General features: G+C 37.5%; 1 protein-coding gene across 2 annotated transcripts in view; it reads left to right on the plus strand.

Annotated features, from left to right (window-relative positions):
• LOC136856825 (protein argonaute-2) overlaps positions 1–20,749 on the plus strand; it is a 467,999-nt gene that overhangs the window by 446,463 nt on the left and 787 nt on the right. For both annotated transcript variants that reach the window (XM_067134979.2, XM_067134978.2), the window contains exons 20-21: positions 2,990–3,226; positions 10,131–10,315. In XM_067134979.2, the coding sequence (XP_066991080.2) occupies positions 2,990–3,226; positions 10,131–10,315 (422 nt within the window). The remainder of the gene's footprint in view (positions 1–2,989; positions 3,227–10,130; positions 10,316–20,749) is intronic.

Consider the following 20,749-nt stretch of genomic DNA (forward strand, 5'->3'; position numbering starts at 1 on the left):
GCAGTGAACTGAACTGACACTAAGAACACAAGGAAGACCCAATGCGGTGAATTTGGTCAAAACTGCCAGGAACTGGACCCGGGCCTCTTACACAGATAACACACACATATAAGAGAGACAGAGAAATGAAAATATAACGGGAATAAGGGCAAAAACATAAATTTATTATGAAGAGAAAAATCAAAAAGGTTGTATAGGCGAAACAATTTGGCCAAAAATCAAATATATTATATTAATTATACGTGGCCCATAATCAAAATACACAAGATTAACAGTTATTACTCCTTCTCTCACTCTCTTACCTTGATATAAGATGAGCCTTACACTTTGATGTGTGTTTTCATTGTGTGTGTCATAGAAACAAAACTATTCACAAATTTGTGTGATGTCATCAGAGCTGCAGTATGGCTTGTACCTGCTTCGAAGCGGAATTTTTGTTCTCTGACAAATTACATTAGGGGATCTTGTGTGGGAGATTTTTAATTTTTTTATTTTCTTGGTCTCGGAAAGTCAGGTCTAATATGCAAGTGGTCTAATACACTAGTAAATACGGTATGTTACACTGGAGTCGTCATGGAAGAGGGAAGATATGCAGCAAAGCTTGTTTCTAGGAAACCTGTGTCACTTCAAGGGTGGACCTGTAAGATGGGAGGGTGTGTAAAACTGTGCTTCAAAGACCTTCCACTTGCTGTGATGCTAGTTGGATGAGGAATATTACAGGATTCTAGAGATATCAACTCTGGCTTGGTTATTACCGGACTCATTACCTTCCTCGTGTACCACAAGAACTGTCTCCTCATTTTAGCCAAATCTGTCATTTCATATTTCTGTTTGTTATAGAAAAAACCTCTTTTTGCAGAAGTAACTCAAACTCAGCAAAATTAATGATGCTTAGAACATCTTGCTGGAAATCAGTCGAACATATTACAACTGTTCTACCTATCATCGGCATCATCCATTCCCTCGTCCAGCTCATGCTCATGTTGATATGTTCGTAGCAACTTTCCATCTTCCTCTATTGGACAACCATTTTTCCTCCTTAACTCAGTTCCAATCCAGGTTTCTTCTAATTACATACTATTCTTGATCTCATTTTCAACCACCTTAGTCCGGGTCTCCCTCTTGTCCAACCGTCTTTTATCTGGGTTTTCATCATCCACTTCGGCATCCTTACCTCTTAACACGTCCAAACCATCTAAATTTTTTTCTACACCATTCTGTGCTAAGCTTTTCTACTGTAATTTCCTTCCTGACATCTCTGGCATCCTCATTTCCTACTCTATCCTTTCTTCTCTTTCCTATCTTAGTTGTTAAAAATTTCACATTATTGGCCTGGATTGTATTCTCCTGTCATTTTGTCAGTGCCCATACCTCTGCTTCATATGTCAGTATTGGGTAGTAGTACATTTTATGCACCACCTCTTTACACTTCATTGGTACTTCCTTTGCAGTAGGTTTCTCATACTGTGGAAAAAACTCATTTCCCTGCAGAATTTTTTTTCAGATCTCCGTGTCCAGCCCTGCATCAGTTCCCTTCTCAAGTGCTTGAAGCTCTCCACAATTTCAAGGTTTTGTCCCTTTATTTCTATAATTCCTTTTCCTCCTCTAGTTAACATCATTTTCTTACTCTTTTCCACTCCTATTTTCATCCCATAATTCTCAGTAATCTCGCTTAGTATGAAGAGTTAGAATTGTACTTCCTCTCTGTTGTCTTCTCACACCACAATATTATCTGCAAACATAAATACCTGCTCTTCCTTCTTCCCCATATTTTATCTCTCTCTTTCACAATTACATCCATAACCAATATGAATAACAGTGGCGACAGCACATTTCCATGTCATAGTCCAGTTTCATTGCAAGAGCACTCTGTTCTACCCCCAACATGTGTCTGGACACTGCTGAAACAATTTTTGTACATTGCTTGCAGGTATTCCATCATACAGTTGAAAAGATGATTAAAATATTCTTTGAAATTAGTTTCAATAATTTGTGATGTCGTGGCAAATGGTAGGACTAAGCATTGCAAATGGTATCAGTACATTTGTCTTGTAGATCTCGTATCATACAAGCTGTCATTGGTTACCATAACTTTAACTTTGTGACCAGATCAGTTGAAAGGTTGAAAATAGTACTGAATCTGTAAATTGTTCAAATATCTTCAGTCTAAATCTGTCACAAACTATTGTAAATGCATTCAGGATAGAGGGAAATCTGAGGGATGTCCTCCAGTCCTATGATTTCTCTGAAGACAATGTTGCAGCAAAGCTGTAGGTGTTCAGATTGAAGAAATTCATTTTTCTTATCTGAAAGGTTCACTCAGATGTCTTCTCAGTTAAAGGAGGAGATGATGTGCGATCTGTGAAGAGTTATTTATTTACGGAGACATCTCTTTGAACATCCTAGAAAGCGGTGAAGGTGCTTCGCAGAGGTGGGTGAAAGCCTTTACAAAGCGCAAAGAAGTGCGTAAACTTCTGGACCTTGTGCTTAATGTTCCTCGTTTATATTTATGGAACATACTTTATCCTTGATGGCAAACAATTGTGCCTAATACTAGTGAACTTCTGATGTAAACAAAAACAGGAATTTCATACCAAGACAATATCCGACGCTAATGCTTTAAAGGCAGAGAAGTCAAACAGCAAAATACACCTGGAAGAAATACAGTAATTTAATCTCATTCTCACTAACCGCCTTAGCTTTTCATACCAGGCAAATGTTGGGGTTGTATCTTAATTAAGGCCATAGTTTTTTTTCTTCCCAGTCCTAACCCTTTCCAATCCCATTGTTGCTGTAAGATCAGTGTGTGTCAGTGCAACATAAAAACGAATAGCAAAAAGGACAGACTCTCTCTCCTTTTCTCAGATCAGAAAGGTTTATTATTTCCATTCCTGTGTTTTTGGTAACATATCCTTATTTCGTTTGGTGAAAAGTGACAACCATGACTGCTGCTGATGCTACTACTACTTAAACATTTCTAATTTTTCAGGTGTTAAATGCTGAACTCACTGCAATCCGCCGGGCATGTCAGTCCTTGGAAAGTGATTATAAGCCAGCTATTACATTTCTTGTGGTACAGAAGCGCCATCACACCAGATTTTTCCCTACTCGTCCAGAGGATGCAGATGGTAGAAATTGCAATGTTCCAGCCGGTACAATTGTAGATACACAAATCACTCATCCAAGGGAAAGAGATTTCTATCTCGTTAGCCATGCAAGTATACAGGTAATATTGTAATTATTAATTTTATACATGATATATCTCCTTGAATGTGTGTTGATGTACCTCATGGAAGGTAGTTTGTTAGTTATTATGACTTACGTTTGGTGGAAGGTTTCCTTGAAAGAGAACTGAACCCTAGCTAATTGTAGAAAGAAAAGAAAACAGCAGCTGGGATCTTCTTCGTATGGTGAAATAGATACTGCATTATAAAACAAGGTATATTTAATTGCAGATAAATTTCAGACAAAAAGTGGTACCTTATAAAATGCCCATGTCATGTCAGAATAGTAATTATTTCTCTTGAAGAGAGGTGGTGGTGGGGTGATTATTATTTTAAGAGGAAGTACTACTGGGCAACCATCCTCTGTTAACACTAATCAGAGAGAAAAAATGGAAGGGATCCAACAGTTCAAAAAATGAATGTATTGGCCAAAGAAAGACAAGGGCCACCAAGGGCATGAAAATGAAAGGCTCCCTAGGCCTCCATACGTAATACCATCAGGGTCGGAAAAGAACAAGAGTTAACTAAAGGAGGTCGGATACGATAGCTGAAAGTGAGCCTGTCGCAAGTAAGTGGAAGCAATGCCAGGACTCAGCTAAGGGCCCTGTGATCCCAACCCATGCTCACAAGTTAAGAGCCCCTGGGCCCCACTCTTGATGAGACTAGCAAAGAAAGTAAGACACCCAACTTCCAACGTTTAAGCCTCCTGTAGGGCAACCCGAATAAGCGAATGCCAAGAAAATGAAGTTCTGTATTCCAAGAGTTCCTTTCTGTAAATATAAATATCTTCTAAAAGAAAGCACTTAGATACTGTCACATGGGATAATTTTAGATACTTAAAACCTTCTTATTCTCCTTCTTCGTATTGAATGACCCTTGTGTCTAGGGAGCTCCTGGGTCAGGTTGTGGGTCATCGACCTCCTTTTCATCATCTCTGTTTTATTTGATGTTAAAAATGTTATTGTACATTTGTCTGTGTAGCTACATGTGTTAAGAGTGATAATCAGTGCAGGAATGAACACATAATCTTACACCATTGACTTTTAAGAAGATATGAAATTGTGTTGAGGTCAGTTTGGACACTCATCATTTTTAAGTTACTATCCATCTTCACCCCATGTACAGTATAATAAATGTGCCCAAAAACAACCCAAAAATAAAAGAAACTCGCCCACAGAATGGGCAGAAAACAATAGGACATAGCAGGAGACCTACATACAAAAGGAACTCTCACACAACATAAAAACAAAGGAGGATAAGAACCAATAATGTTAAGCCACGAGGCAAGTAAAGAAAATATATCAAGGCCCGCTGGAATTTGAGGCATCTCCCAAGTAAAAGATGTGAGAGACACTTAACAGAATTAATGAACTACATTAATAACTCCTTAGTGATGGCAAGGAGAAATGCAAAAATAAAAATTGAATGTGAAGCAAATCTCAATGAGAATAAATGTATAAATGGAAATGACATAGGCCATGATTAAAATAGTAGACCAAAAAAAAAATATATATATATACATATATATAATGTAAGTAGGTCATCAAGGCGGTTCAGTTAAGTTTTTAAAGGAACATAGTATGGGTACGTTGCCCAAAATAGAATAGAATAGAATATTATGCTCTAACATAATCTTCCAAGAATCTTTCGTACCTAATCAACGGAATAAGGAAATGGGAAGAATAGGAATCTAAAAAGAATGTTACCTGGGGAATTTACGATGTAAATAAAGTCGGTTACCAAACACAATTCACATTCAAAGAAGCAGGAGGTAGAATGATACATTAAAACCCATTTAGCACAGAAACACACAATGACGTTACAAATTTGGACAGATATGTGCCTGAACCAAAATGACTTATAATAATTTAAAACATCTACACCACTTCGAAGTAAGAACCACTCCAATAATAGCGTAATAAGGAAATAATAAAGTTAAGAGCCAAAGGCGAGAAATTAAATTTTGAGACTAAGAATATAATAAGGGTAAAAATACTTTACAGCACATTGCACCTAAAATTATATAGAAACAAACATCCAAACAAATTTTCATGATAAATCATAATTCAGATAACCTCAAAAGGGTGTAAAAACCTTTTAAAATTACCAGTCGGCACATACTTCAACAGTAACCCAAAGTATACAATCACTTAATTTACATATCGCACGTACTTTTAACACGTTCCTTAAAATCCAGACATTTTTAACACTACATCAGCAGAAAGGGTCAAAATGACAAAAGTTTTCAATCTTTCTCTAATAATGTGCGTACTTCTATATCATTTCTCTTCAAATCTCTTGATTTTTCCATAGTTTTTTAACCTGTTTACAGTGATATATCGCACCCAGTAAAATATTTACAATTTTATAGACATGATAGTGTATGGGCTTTTGGGCTTAGCCGTGTCAAGAAAATAAGGTGAAATTCTAAACGTTTCGCAGAGAACTGTGCTCTGCGTCTTCAGAAGAAATCTCGACTGTCCACGAGAAAGGCTTCTTAAACAATGACAACTTTGAATTTGGACGTTATAATAGAAGTGGTAATGGTACGTTCATTCGCCACCAGATGGGCTCCCAGGACGTGGCACAACGCTAACGTTCGAAACAGAAGCTGACCGAACCATCACAATCAGACTAAGTGGTTCACATAATGTGTTTGCATAACATATGACAGGTGTAAGACATAGACATAAGCCTGGAATGGCGACAAGGAACTACGAATTTGGAAAACACCGAGACGAAATAACAATAGTGAAGGGACAGGGAAGGGCCTATGCAAATTGTTAATGGCTGGCAACCAGGTATTACTTAATTGTTGAAATTTTTAGGATTTCTACGTATTTCCACAGCTTCCCGTATAATCCTGGACCTGTAGTGTCTAGTGTGGGTAAGGGCTCGAGCATCTTGGAACATGACATCATGACCCAACGATAGAGCATGCTCAGCTATTGCCGATTTGTCAGGTTGGTTGAGGCGAATATTACGTTCATGTTCTTTGATGCGGGTACCAATGGACCGGCATGTTTGTCTGATGTATACCTTACCGCAAGTACAGGGAATTTTGTTTACCCCAGGATGCAAAAGTGGGGAAAATTTGTCCTTGGTTTTACTCATACTGTGAGCAATTTTAGTGGCGATGCAATTCGATCTGTGGTGTTGTGAATATAAGGCAAGTAGGCACTTACCTTCACTTCTTCCTTCTGTGAGCTTTGCTTGGTCGTTTCTCTGGGATGTAGGGCTCTATGAATCTGCAAATCAATGTAACCATTACCCTTGAATGCGACTTTGAGCGTGTCCATCTCCATCTGGATATGTGATGGCTCACAAATTCGTCTCGCCCTCTTGGCGAGTGTCGTGACAATGCCTTGTTTCGTGCTGGATGGTGGTGAGAATCTGCATGAAGATAGCGATTTGTGTGGGTAGGCTTACGATAGACGGTATGTCCTAAGGAGCCGTCCGGTTTCTTTCTTACTAGAACATCCAAGAAAGGAAGGCATCTGTCTGACTCCATCTCCATAGTGAATTTTATGTTGCTGACTTAGGTGGTTTAGAAATAGATATTCTCAGGATCTTCTGTCCAGAACACGAGTATATCATCAACATACCTCCACCATATCATAGGCTTGACGGGCGCTGAAGCAATCGCCTCTTCCTCAAAATGCTCCATAAAGAAATTAGCCACTACGAGTGAAAGTGGACTTCCCATAGCCACTCCGTCCGTCTGTTCGTAAAAATTCCCATCCCACAAGAAATAGCTGGACGTCGTCATGTTGTAAAATAGCTTAGTAATGTCCTCAGGGAACAGGTGTTCAATGAGAGACATGACCGAATCAATTGGCACTTTAGTGAACAAGGACTCCACATCGAAACCCACCAAAAGTGCGTTAGGTTTAAGGGTTATGGTTGACGGCTTGTTGATGAAATACCGAGAGTCCCTGATGTATGATTCAGTACATCCTATGTGTGGCTGAAGCAATTTGCTTAGGTATTCAGCCAGAGCATACATAGGAGAACTTATCGCACTAACAGTAGGTGTGAGGGGAACATCTTTTTTATGGATCTTAGGCAGTCCATATAATCTAGGTGGCACTGCATTCCCCCGGGGACAGATGTTTATCCTCCTCTTTTGGAATTGAAGATTGCCTTAAGAGCTTCACGGTGGCGTTGGACACTCCAGTGGTGGGGTCACTTGAGCTCAGTCTGTAGACAGGTTCTGACAATATAGCCGAGATCTCATTCTTATACTCGTCAGTGTCCATAACCACTATCGAGTTGCCCTTATCAGCTGAGAGAATGGTCAGTTCAGAATCATCTCTAAGTTCCTTCCGAGATCTCCTCCTTACCCCTCTTGTTAAATTGGGTGAGGGTACAACAGCGGACCTTATGAGTCTCACACATTTCTGTCTTTACTCCTCAGCCTCATTCGTAGGTAGTTTGTGGATGGCTGCCTCAACAGAAGTAATTAACTCCTCAGTGGGAATTTTAGAGGGAGGACAGCAAAATTAAGACCCCTAGCTAGAACTGCCGTTTGGCTCTTGTCCAAGGATTTCTTGGAAAGATTGACGACAGTTTTACTAGCATCCGGGTTCGTGCGAGAGACCGCCTGTTTCTGAGGTAGATGGAGGAACATTGATTTCTCTCTGAATGACACCTGGTTGAATTTGAATTTTGCTACATTACAAGAAAAACTACCTTCTTGAAAATTCTAGAGTGCGTAATATGTAGATTATAATGTGCAGAACATTCTCCATCGTTCTCGTCTACCTATACCATTCTGGAAGTTAGTGTGCTTCACAATTATGGATTACAAATTAAATATACAGATAAGAATAAATTATATACAGGTTCTTACATTAATTGAACTCATATAAATATTTATGTACAGCACGTGTTTCATGACATAACCTGACAAACAACTCGATTGTGCTGTCATAGGAAGCGCTGAAATTTTCAATGCCAAGAATGTTTGCCACTTTAAGCGCCTTTTCCCTTAAGAGCACACCATCAATTGGAATGCCTGTGGCTCTATGAGTTTCAAACCAACTTTTTACAATTTTTTTTTATTTTCTCGTATTTTCAGTATGACGCATACTTCCTTTTCTTGGAGTTTGGTCTGCATTCTGAAGCACTTGACGTAATGCTTCCTCTGTTTTTCACAATTGTATTCAGGATACAGGAAGCTGCAATTCGCGTGCCAACGAAACACGTGTTCCGCGGTACAAATCAACCTTTTCTAATATTCGAACTTTCTCATCCGTTGTGAAAGTTTTTCTTTCCTTCTTTTTTTCCCATTATTAGCAGGAAAACAATAAAGCAATAACAAAGAAGGATTAAAAATGCACACGACGGGAAAGGAAGATTGCGGCAATTCACTTTGACCGCTCGACTCATAACAAGAACAAAAAAAAAAAGTAACAAATAACAAAAATAAATGTGACGAATCAGCGACAATAACTTTAACAGCTCCAAAAACAAACGCAAGTGTAAAACAATAACTGTGAAATAACGAACTTGGGCAAGACGAACATTGAATCACTTCATAACTTCTCCTTCTTGTGGCTTATACTGTACTTAGCAATAAAGCTTACACCTGATATCTTATTATTATTATTATTATTATTCTTATTCTCCTCCTCCTCCTCCTCCTCCTCCTTTGCGGTTTTGTCGGGCTCTGCATTTTGCCATTACCCAGATACTGTATGTGAGGTATTATAGATGTTTTTGATTTCTATTGGGTGTTTGTTTACTTTCATTCAGAACTCGTGGACTATGGTGGAAAGTTTGTGTGTTTAGAGAGTTAATTCAACTCGTTGTCGGATTTGAAAATAAGGTTTAGGACATTGTGGAAAACACCTGATATGAAAGAATGTGCTGCGTTGGTTAAGCGGAAGTTCAATACTGAGAGTTGTAAGAGTTATTATAAGCCGTGGTTGTTTTATTTAGTCATCATGCCATAGTTACTCAAATCGTTTTAGGTTAGTTGCGAAGCCATTTTACCTCAAATTTATTCCTCTTGAATGGCCTGTCGTTATGGCGAGAAGCATAAAATGTCGCAAATGTAAATTTAAGGATTTTAATACATTGTGAGCATAGGAAATCTCAGGAGACAAACAAAAAGTGTTGTAAAGAACGTAAATGCGGGGTAATACTGTAGATTATTGTCGTGATGGTTGGAAAGTTCACGTAGGCTTGCAGACTGAACGCTGGGAGATATAACAGTCTACAGTATAATGAAGATGTATGTATATTTATTGAACACACATTAAAAACTGGTTCATAGGTTGTCAAATATGAAAATATGAGTGTTTTGCGTAGTATCACTATTATTAAAAATCATCACCTCTAATCATAAACTCTCTCCTTTATTTAACTGAAGTGACAAATATACTTTCCTTTGCACACAGTATGCTATGACTGGTGTAGTGACAAAACCTAAACGACCTTGAACTCGGCTGCAATGTGGCTAGTGATAACCGCCTCACAAGCCAGTACAGTTGAAGAGGCCCTAAATGTTAGGCAGTACAGAAATGATGATTACAGTTTTTATTAGTACATTTTAATGTTTAATAAAAAAGTGTGTTATTCGAGCCAGTGCAGTACCAGTATCTTTAAATACTTAAGACAATGGACTATTCATTGATTTTAATATGAATATTTAGTTCAGTTTTACAAATATCCTATTTTGAACCAAACTATGAAATTCCTACAATGTGCATTCTCTTTGCTGATTACCATTTCCAGCAAAATACATTATTTGATCTACGATATAAAGTTCAGAGATTTCATTACCATTTTTCTTCAGTTTATTATTAGTTGTTTTTAGTATGTTGTAGATTAGTTTTAATTTACTTTAGTGATCATAAATAATTTTTATAGCAATGTTATTTGTTTCTTGTGATTCTATAGGGTGTAAGTCGTCCTACTAAGTATCACTGTCTATGGGACGACAATAAGTTTTCCGATGATGAGCTGCAGAAACTCACCTACTTCCTGTGCCATATGTTTTCCCGTTGCACGCGAAGTGTGTCTTACCCAGCCCCTACTTACTATGCTCATTTGGCAGCCTATCGAGCCCGTGTATACATTGAAGGGTAGGTGGCATTCCATATCTTTTCATATGTTGTCAAAGATATTTATATTTGCTAAATCGTTGTTCCTTGTTGTTGAGTTTTAACATGAAAAATATAACTGTAATTGTCAATGTCAATTAATTTGTGTAATTTCTTAGCTTTGTTTCTTTCCAGGTTGGTTATAATATCATAACTTATTTTTCTACTTATTATTTTACCTTAACTTGCAACAATTTTCCATTGACTGTTATGCCTTTAGAACTCTATGTAAACTTCTGGATTTAAAATAAGCACCTTTATAAACTTTTTAGACATTGATGATTGTGCATCAGTGCTACATGAATTATAATTACTTTGTTGAACTTCATTTTTCTGAATTTTCCTGCCATCTTCTGAGTAATAAGTGAACTACTGCTTTTCATTCCTGGAGTGAAATGGTTCGTAGATATAGATTTTCATACAGATAACAATTCTGTTTCCTGAATTAAAGTATAATATGTTTGTTTTCTACTGCGTGTGGCGTGGCAATGGCAGTTACCAGGGCAGCGAAATTTTTTTAGAACTGCATGCTGATTGTTTGTTGTACCTAGGCACTATGAGGAGAAGGTTAGAGAAGTTTCTGGATAATTCTGGTGTCATATACCCAAAAACCTCTCCAGTATTCCAGAGTGGGTGGAGTGTTTCTTTTGTGACAACATTTATGAAAATATTGTGGAACAGTCTAATTTGTACTGCAAGTGACTTAAAAAATATCCCCCAAATCATTGTCATTGAAGAATATTAGAATCGAGGAAATGAGGAAGTACCTAGCCTTATTTATTTTTAGGGATTATGTAAGAAAAGACACAACGAGAGACAACCAGGCCACAAAGAAATTTACTCGTATGCCTGGTTTTAGTGTAATCATGAATCAGAATAGGTTTGAAAAAATCTGGAATATTTGTCATTCTGTTACCAATTCTACACAAATGTTCAGACAGGCTACAAAATCGGGTCTATTTTGTACAATATAGTAGCTCCATGAATCTTTCATAATCGGTCCTTCACAGACAGAGATGCAGCTCAGTCTGATCAATGTTTTCTCCTTAACAAGCGAGTTGGTTGCACAGTTCAGACTATGTTGCTATTACCGTACATTCGGGACATGGATGATTCGAACTCCACTGCCAGCAGTCATGGTTTATAGTTTTCATTTCAGGCAAATGCTGGGGCTATACAACAGTCATATTCTTCCCAGTCCTAGTCTTTCTTAGCCCATCGTTGATCAGAAAAACCTGTCTGACTTGGTGCAATATTAACCACTAGAAGAAAACGTTTTCACTGTAAAACCGTTTTTTAAAATAAATTAACGAGTTGAAATTGAAGAGACGCCTTCAGATATCACAAAAATGCAGACACCAAAAAAAAAGTAAAACAGTAGTCTCTCCCACCACTACCAAGATAGTATTGTTATCATTATAAGCTAAACAACTTATATTTATACCCAGTTGAATAAACTGTATGCAAGAAACTCGTTGGAAAGGCCGGTAGTTTTGTGAGATTGGAGATGGATATAAACTCTTAAGATCTTAAATTTATTTAGGTATTCTCATTCAGTTCATCAAAACATTAAAATTTTATGTAATTATAATTTTAATAATATTTCACTAGTTTCTGTATTCATTGATATGGTGAATTAGGATAAAATACTTCTTTAAATTGTGGGCTAAACGAAAGATAGTGTTATATTGTTTAATGTTCCTTGATTTGACTTCAGTGATGAAGGGAATGCATATTGTTCCTGAAACATCTGTGATAGAATAAATAATTTTCAATCATTAGAAGTGTATTGACAAGGCAGACACAACATAAACTGTTTTAAGTAGTTTCTTTAATAGATGCATTTAAACTGCTACATGAAGACATCGCTCAGGATTTTCTCAGTAAAACTACAAAAGACAGCACAGACTCTCTTATCTCTGAATAATGTTACTGAAACTCATTGTAGAAACAGAATGTAATGAAATTATAACAATGAAAGATTTACGTCAAATGTTATATTTGTAGGGACGCTTACAGCTTACGTAATAGGACATCAAAACTTAAATCTTGGTAATATAAAACTGTATTGCACTAATTACGCAGAACATATCGGTTATACTCTGATAATTTACATCAGTGAATGATTTTGAAATTACTCTCCCAGAAGGTTTGTAAATGGATGTTGGCATATTGATTCAATACACACGAAAAATTAGGTTATCCACTTGATCTACATGGAAATTTCCTCACAAAAATATTTTACTTTGTACGAATGAAAACTTGCCCTCATATCACTGCTTCAACATCTGTAGAATTTAACAGCTGATTTTGACATTTACCCATACTTACAATGATGTAGAAAAATGGCCCTACGCAAGGATATAAATAAGTCAGATATGTCTTACAGGGGAATTACCGATGTTACATAAATTTTGGACACAAGTTAAATGAACCAAGAATAACACAGTGGCCAAAATACTTCTTTCGGATATTAACTCGTGCTCAGCTTCCACCACATGATGTGTTCACTCATTGAGAGGCTACTACTCCATGCTCTACCTGCAACTCACACTGTCCAACAGCGGATTTTAAGCCATGCTGACATACGCCATATGCTTATAGTCAGTGTATGGGACAAGTGGTTGTTTGTATAATGGTAATCAACATAGGCAGAGTTATATTTACATCAGAAGAAAAATATGAAACATATGATATTAAGCATTTCAACATTCAAGAACATGATGTGCTGGACGCTATTGACGGTATGTTGATGGGTCTGTTTATTTGTTGATTTGTGTCTGTTTCAAAGCTTTTGTTTTACTTTTTACATACTGATATTTACAGATGTCATCAGCAGCTGCCTCGAAAATGATGACATTTACATAGGCAGCATGTCCTGTCTCACTTTTGCTTCAAATGACATGTCTCGTTATCCTGAAGCAAACGATTCTGATAATGAGAAGCAGTCTGTGGTGTCCACAACACACAGTTCCACCATAATGCCGATAGTTACTGCAAGTGGCGAACTTACGGGACCGTTATGTATCACATTAAGAGCATTGAAAGGTGTGTTTGGTTAGACAGTGAAAAAGGAATACGTTTTTGCATGAAACTATTCATGTTCGTTGCGCTGAATCCGGAAACACGGGATCTCTACAAGTGAACGAATGGTTTAATGATTTATTCAAGCAAAATTCACCGTCCATTAAAGTTGCGCTAATTCTGGAATATTTTCCTGCACATAGCTCTATACAGAATGAAGATACCGTACAGCTGATGGTGATCCCTCCTGGTTGGTGCCACAGCTTATTGTCAACCAGTAGAATTTAGAGTATGGAAAGTCTTTGTACGTAGATTATCTGACACTGTTTGATTTTTAATTTGGATGCCGTTTTGATGCAGAGAATCACTATCTTGAAAATTCGACTCTGGCATACCACCAGCTGTCGTCTACTCATTTTCATTCCATGTGGCAATGCGCCTGATACAAAAGCCAGTACTTTTCCTAAAACCCAGAAGCCTTTGAGCATCCTCTGCAATACTGTTTTGACAACGGTGACTTAAAATGTTCCATTTGCCCTTATCCTTGCTTCGTTTGGTGTGGTTGGTGTATAACCGCTTTATACTTTCAACATTTGTACCATGTGCATCATTGTTGCAGAAACTATAAGGAGTAACTTGCTTTCGTGGGTAACATCCCTTGTTATACTGATTAGCCTTTAATTTCATCATAACAATTTTATTCTATTGCCTTTATTGACCTACAATCAATGCAGGAATTAAAATATTTCTCTTAATGCCGTACATCATTTTAGCAACGAGCTACACAACTACTAATGTTATAAAAAAGATGATCAGTGACGCTGTCCTTCGGTGAGCGAACCTAGCACACACCGCAGTCCTAGGTAGCCAAGCGTGCTAATTCAAATTTGTGAAATATAACTCTTTCCTTAGGTCACATCAGTTACTTCCCAAAGAACTGATTTGTCCCTTGTGTTATTCTTGGCTTATTTAACGAGTGTGTAAAATTTAAGTAAGATCCGTGATTTCCCAGTATGCACCTTTCCCTTGTTAGCTTTATCACTGACTGTAATGAAGTCTTTAAGTTCGATTTGCACAGGGCAGTTTGGACGGTGAAATAGATGCTCAAGATCTTGAATTACATCCCCGTCGCAGTGAGCATTGTGTGATTAACCCTGTATTTTGAGTGTTGCCATGGTTCTAGGCATTCCAGTACTAATCCCAAGGGTCTTCCAGACAGTCCAAGTATGTGCTAAAGTTCCTTCTGTTAACTACTTCCAGTCAGAGATAGTGTGGACTGTTGCTGCCAGTATTGATTTCTAAGAATGCTTGGTATGGCAGGAGCTGCCTTAATATTATTAATGAAACTCCTCCCTGACCTGAGACACTTTTCTACTATTTCATGACCATAGAGACGATAACAGTTGTCTACCTCTTGTTTGAGTTTCTCGGTTTCAGCTGCTCTTTCGCAAGATACATAGAACACTACAATACCTTTAAACACAACAAGTACTCGGCCATGAGCCAGCACATAACTGAGACAGGACACCATTTACAACTGTAGAGAAGGATCTTACTATTATTAAATGTATCAGTAAAGGAAAGTTAATAAACGAAATAGAAAATTTACACATATTTTTAGACCAAACCTATGATAACAATCATAATTTAAATGAGGCCACAGAAAATAAAAATCCTTTATACAAATTAACACCCAAATTAGTACACATCATGAATTCACACCAGAATAAAATCCTGAATCGTTTTAAATCCTTTCATCCAAATATTTCATCCACCAAACCAAACGTCAGTCTACCCACACTACCCCCTATTAACGCCCCTCCAATAACGACACAGGCGCTTAAAGATCAACGTAACTCCTCCCTCCCTCCCTCCCTCCCTCCCTCCCTCTACCACACAAGTATAACACCAGGAGCTGCCGGAACAGTCAGATCTACTTAGCACTACCTTGACAAGTAAGTTACTTCTGTCAATTGACATATTAACTACTTGAAGTTTCTTGTCAATACGCATGCTTCAAAATACTAATTGTAACTTCTCTTTTTTAATTCGTTACAGACAATATCCCTCTCAAAGGCTAATAATCACATCTGCAAATAAGAATATTCAGACATGACTGTTCGTAACGTCAAGGACACAATTCAACAATTAAGCAGCAGCCTAAACTTGAAATTGTGACACTGCTTTATGCGCCGAAAAACATACGATCATTTTTTAAATTTACAACACTTTAATCACAACACTCAACTTATCTAATTTATTTTTAAATATCCAGCTGTTTTTATAACTAATGGACATTGTTTTTATCAAGTTCAGATACAGAACATTTGGGATTGTTGTACCCAAAGAAGATTACAATCTTTACGCAAGACTGTTATTATCCCAATTATCTGCAAACTCATCATTTTCATTTAACATTTTTTTGTTTGTTTTCATTTCCATTTTTTATCGTCATGAGTATAGACAATATCAAATCTCAATACTCTTAGTGTGTAATGTGGCATTTTTTATATTATAATTGTAACATGTTAACTTAATATGTTTTTAAGGTGTAACGTATTTTTCAGTGTAATCCTTGTATGAATAGATGTTGTTTCAGACATTTGACCTTAAGGTTACCTACAGGCTGATGATGCCCTTAACAAGGGGCAAAACATGTCCCTGAGAAGTGCATATAGTATTATGTAGATTTCACCCACGTAGCACATGGCTTGTATTGAATAGGTGGTGATAATAGAACAAATTATTTTTGTGATTATTTTGCTTAGAGATGGAGTTAGTTGGCAGTTGTCTATGCATGTAGCACAGTACAGGAGAGCATGATGAAAACTCTGCAGCCACATGACGTCACCACACCCTGTTACGGGTATATGGAAAGGAGATAAAGAGTTAACATTTTACAGTTAAATTTTAAGGGGATTTGTATTTTTTTTAAAGAAAGCATTATTGAAATGAACAACGGTATTCAATTTTGATTTAAAATTGTTTTCAAAGAGTTCCTAAACTGGGTTTTATTCTATTTCATTTCTTTTTGCAAATTACTGGTTTGTTAATGTAAAGGAAAGTCCAATGTCTGTTACTCTCAAGGGAAGAAATTAGAAAATGAAGTTGCACATGTTAGTGAATCGAAAATGTGATCCTTTAAAATGGCTTGAGTCTCACACTCCAAGAGAGAAATATTTACAACGTGTTGTGATTGCACACACTTGCAAAGAGCGCAGCACTATTCACTTTGACTCATGGAGTTTCATGAGAGTCTCGAAATTTTAGCTGCCGGCTTCAGACCCTTGTGCAAGAATAATTTCTATCCTTACCCGAGGGGACAAAGAGTAAAGAAGCTATATCTATCCAGGACCACACACGCTGTGATCTTCTGCTAAGGAAGTTCTGAAAGGTCCATGAACATAAATTGTGCTAAAGGATAAAGCATATGTCCACCGTGTCAAAGCCTTGGCTATATCAAGCTAATGACTAATGAACATTATGGTGGTCCAGCATTGACATCAGAAGCTAATCATATTCGGCAGACATAAGCTACTTGGATGAAAAAGTAGTAGTAGTAGTAGTAGTAGTAGTAGTAGTAGTAGTAGTAGTAAGGAATGTGTTATTACATCCGACTTCTGACTATACTGCCGTCATTGATAAAACCAGTCCTGCTGTAAACATAAGTCGGAAAAATGTTCATGAACCAATTTGTATTCATTGTCATTCATATAAGCAAGCAATTCAAATTGAAGAGTGCCAGAGATCCATGCCCTCATGCTTGACCTGCCATGTTGTTTTTCTAATCTCTATGTCGTCGTCCGTTCATGAAGGCTCAATGGAAGTTTTACCTCATTGAGTTGGTGTGGAACCTGGTAAAGGGATGTGTGTAATAATAAAACCTTCAAACTCATAGAATTCAGGACATCAATGTAGCTCTGATGTATGTCATCATCATCATCATCATCATCATCATCGGTTTGCCCTTCCAGCGAGCCGGGTAGGGTGTTTGAAAACGAGCGTCTTCCAAAGTTGCCTATTCAAAAACATTTCATTGTCCAAGACAGATTCCCAATTCCATCCTCTTCTCTCCACGTCTTCCCTCAGTTGGTCCATCCATCTTCTTCTTGGTCTTCCAGCTGGTCTTCTACCTGTTATTCTCTTTTCCAAATAAGCACATGGTAACCTTGTGCTATTCATTCATTTAACATGCCCAAACCATTTAAGTCTAGATGACCTAAGTCTTTCCTCCATCGATTCATTTAGACCTAGGTTAGATCGGATCTCATCATTTTTCACATGATCAAGTCGGGTCTTTTGGAGGGCAGTTCTAAGAAATTTCATTTCACAGGCTTGAATCCTACTACAATCCTTTGATGTTAGTGTGCAGGTTTCCAGAGAATATGTAAGGATGGGAATGAAATATGACTTGTACAGGGTCATTTTTGTTCTTTGTGGGACCTTCTCATCCCATAGTAGGTGTCTAACGATACTGTAAAAGTTAGAGCCTTTGGTTACTCTGTTATTTCTATCTCAGCTCTGTTATTACTAGCCATTACGCTTCCTAAATAACTGAATTGGTGTACTACTTCAACTTGGTTTTATGTTGCATTCTGTGTTATGTCTGCTGATTTTCAGTGCTACTGTTTTTGATGGGTTCAGTTTCATTCCATAATCATCAAACTTCTTACACCATGCATTCAGATTATTTTGCACTCCCTTCTCTGTTTCGTCCCATATTGCCACATCGTCTGCAAACACCAGAGCCTGAAGATCTTTATTTTTTCCTTTTAGTTCCTTAAAAAATGGTATCCATAACTGCTATGAATAGAAGAGGTGATAAGGCACTTCCTTGTTGTACTCCTTTGGTTGTATTGAACTATTCAGAGTGACCATCTCCAATTCTGACACAGCTTTTACAATTAGTATATAGCATTTGGATCTTCCTAATAAGGTACTCCAGTACACCAAGTTTTCTAAGACTTTTCCAAATAGTTGATCTAGGAACATTATCATACGCCTTTTCAAGGTCCATAAACACAATAATTAGGTCTTTTCCTCTTTCCCAGTGTTTCTCTGCCAACATCCTCAAAGCAAATATCAGATCTGTTGTGCTTCTTCCAGTCCTAAAGCCATGTTGTTCCTCTTCTAAGATAGGCTCTAGTATATCCCTTACTCTGGCTTCAATGATCTTCTCCATAATTTTAAGGCCATGTGATAAGAGGGTAATGCCTCGGTAATTTTCATTTTTCCTTCTACTCCCTTTCTTAAAGATAGGAACCATCACCCCTTTTGTCCAATCTTCAGGTATTTTGTTATCCTTCCATATTCTGAGAACTCTATACAGCCACTGTATTCCTGGCAGACCAGCAGCTTTAATCATGTCAGCTGTAATTTCATCAGCTCCTACTGACTTACCACTTCTCATCCTATGGAGAGCTCGCTCTACTTCTGTCCATGTAATTGGGATATCTTCCTCTATTGTTTTCTGTCCTACATCCTCAACAGAGATCTCTTTAGGGCCATTTAGGAGCTTGTCAAAATACTGCCCCATTGTATCCGTGATATCTTTCATATTGCAAACTATATTCCCATCTGCTGCCTCCAGAGCTGTAATTGCTTCTTTATCTGATCTTTTATTATTTACTATTCCATATGTCATTTTGGTATTCCCTTTACTGTCTTCTTCCAGTTTAGTTGTAAATTCTTTCCAACTTTTCTCTTTTTCTTCCCATACAATTCTCTTGACTTCCAACTTTCTGTATCTATATTTTTTTACCATCTTTTTCAATTTATTGTTGTCTATTCAGTCGCTGTTGATTCTTCTGTCAGACTTAGCCACATCAAGAACTTTCTTTGCTTTATTCCTTTTCATTATGGCTTCTTTCACTTTATCATTCCCCAAGATGTTCTTTTCTCTCTCACTCTTCTGCTTGTTCTTCCACATATTTTATGTGCACTACCAACCAGACTTGCCTTAAAATCATTCCATTCTTCATTACCTTTCTTTGTGTCTGTTATTGGTATTTTAGCTGTGATTTCCTGATGTATGTAATGGTTGAAATGTGGCATGCCTTTATTCATCACTTGGTGGCAGAAGAGCTGAGATTCTAGGAATAGGACGGTTTGTGCAGTATGATTGTTGACCGTCTTATCATTAATCCAAATTATACGAGCCACAGTGGGAAAGTGGGTAGAGGAGAGTGAGGAATCCGACTTGGAAGGAGTTAGTCTTTTATCAGATTCTAATTAGAGTATTAGGATTTTCTGATCCCGTTTCTGGAATTATATTTATGTGCACACATCCCGTGCTATTTGGGAACCCTCTTGTTCTGACTATTGTGTTACGCATTGCTTGGTTTGGACTGCTGATGGATGCACACCACATTTTTCTTTTTCAGTCGTGGTTTATTGAGCCTCTGTGCTGGTATGCAAGCGTGTGTGAATGGGTCTTAATGGGGTCTATATAGACTGTTGGATTTTATCTTAGTTTTTATATTATTCCTCCACCTTTTGTTTGGCATGCCCAGTTCCTGTTTTCTAACCCTCTCATTTATTTCTAGTTTGATAATCTAATCATGGCGGGCAGTTTACGTTTACGTCTTCTTTCTTGGTAGCTATGCGCATGCTCTAGTTTCTCGCCCTGATTTGTATTTCTCTGTGGTCAGGGTTTTGGTCATCATTTTACTTGTTCCTATTTTACTATATTCCCATCTGCTGCCTCCAGAGCTGTAATTGTTCCTTGAGTACCGAAATGAGAACAATTGATTAAGGCTGTTCTTTGATGCGTGAGAGAGTTGATTATGGTATTGTTTCTTGTGTAGTGTGGAGACTAAAGATCTTTTGGAACGATCGACGTTTTTTATGTTATGAGTCGAGGTGTTATTTTTACTAATATAATCTGAGTGCACCTATGCATTGTAAGTAGTCCTGCTATTTGTGAAAAGGTACATTCTACTAAGAAGTAATGTTAAAAAGATTATTCTTTCCCAAAGCCTAATGCAAAATTTGACCACGTATGTTTTCAATGATATTTATGTTTTTCTTCCTTAATATTGATTAATTTTCATTCTCTGGGTTTCTTTCATTCATTCAATATACCAACTTTTGATAAATTTCAGGTTTTATTGTGTTCTTAGGTTAGCCTCTTGTTATCTCACTCCTAAGAGGCCCTTCTTTTGCTCAGGGCTTGTTGCCTTGGCCTTTCCTAGTCACAATCTGGACCTTGATGTTTATTTTATGGGGTTTTCAAGTGGGTATGGAACAACAGTTCCTAGACAACCCCACGTGGCCCTTATCATATGCTCAGAAGTAGCCCGGTGAAATTTCAATCCACATAGAGACCACGGGTGGGTGTATGTTGTTCTTTGTTGACATCAGTTTCGGTTCTCTAAGTGACTGCAGAATCCC

The sequence above is a fragment of the Anabrus simplex genome, chromosome 1 (assembly GCF_040414725.1).
Source record: "Anabrus simplex isolate iqAnaSimp1 chromosome 1, ASM4041472v1, whole genome shotgun sequence".
Classification (NCBI taxonomy): domain Eukaryota; kingdom Metazoa; phylum Arthropoda; class Insecta; order Orthoptera; family Tettigoniidae; genus Anabrus; species Anabrus simplex.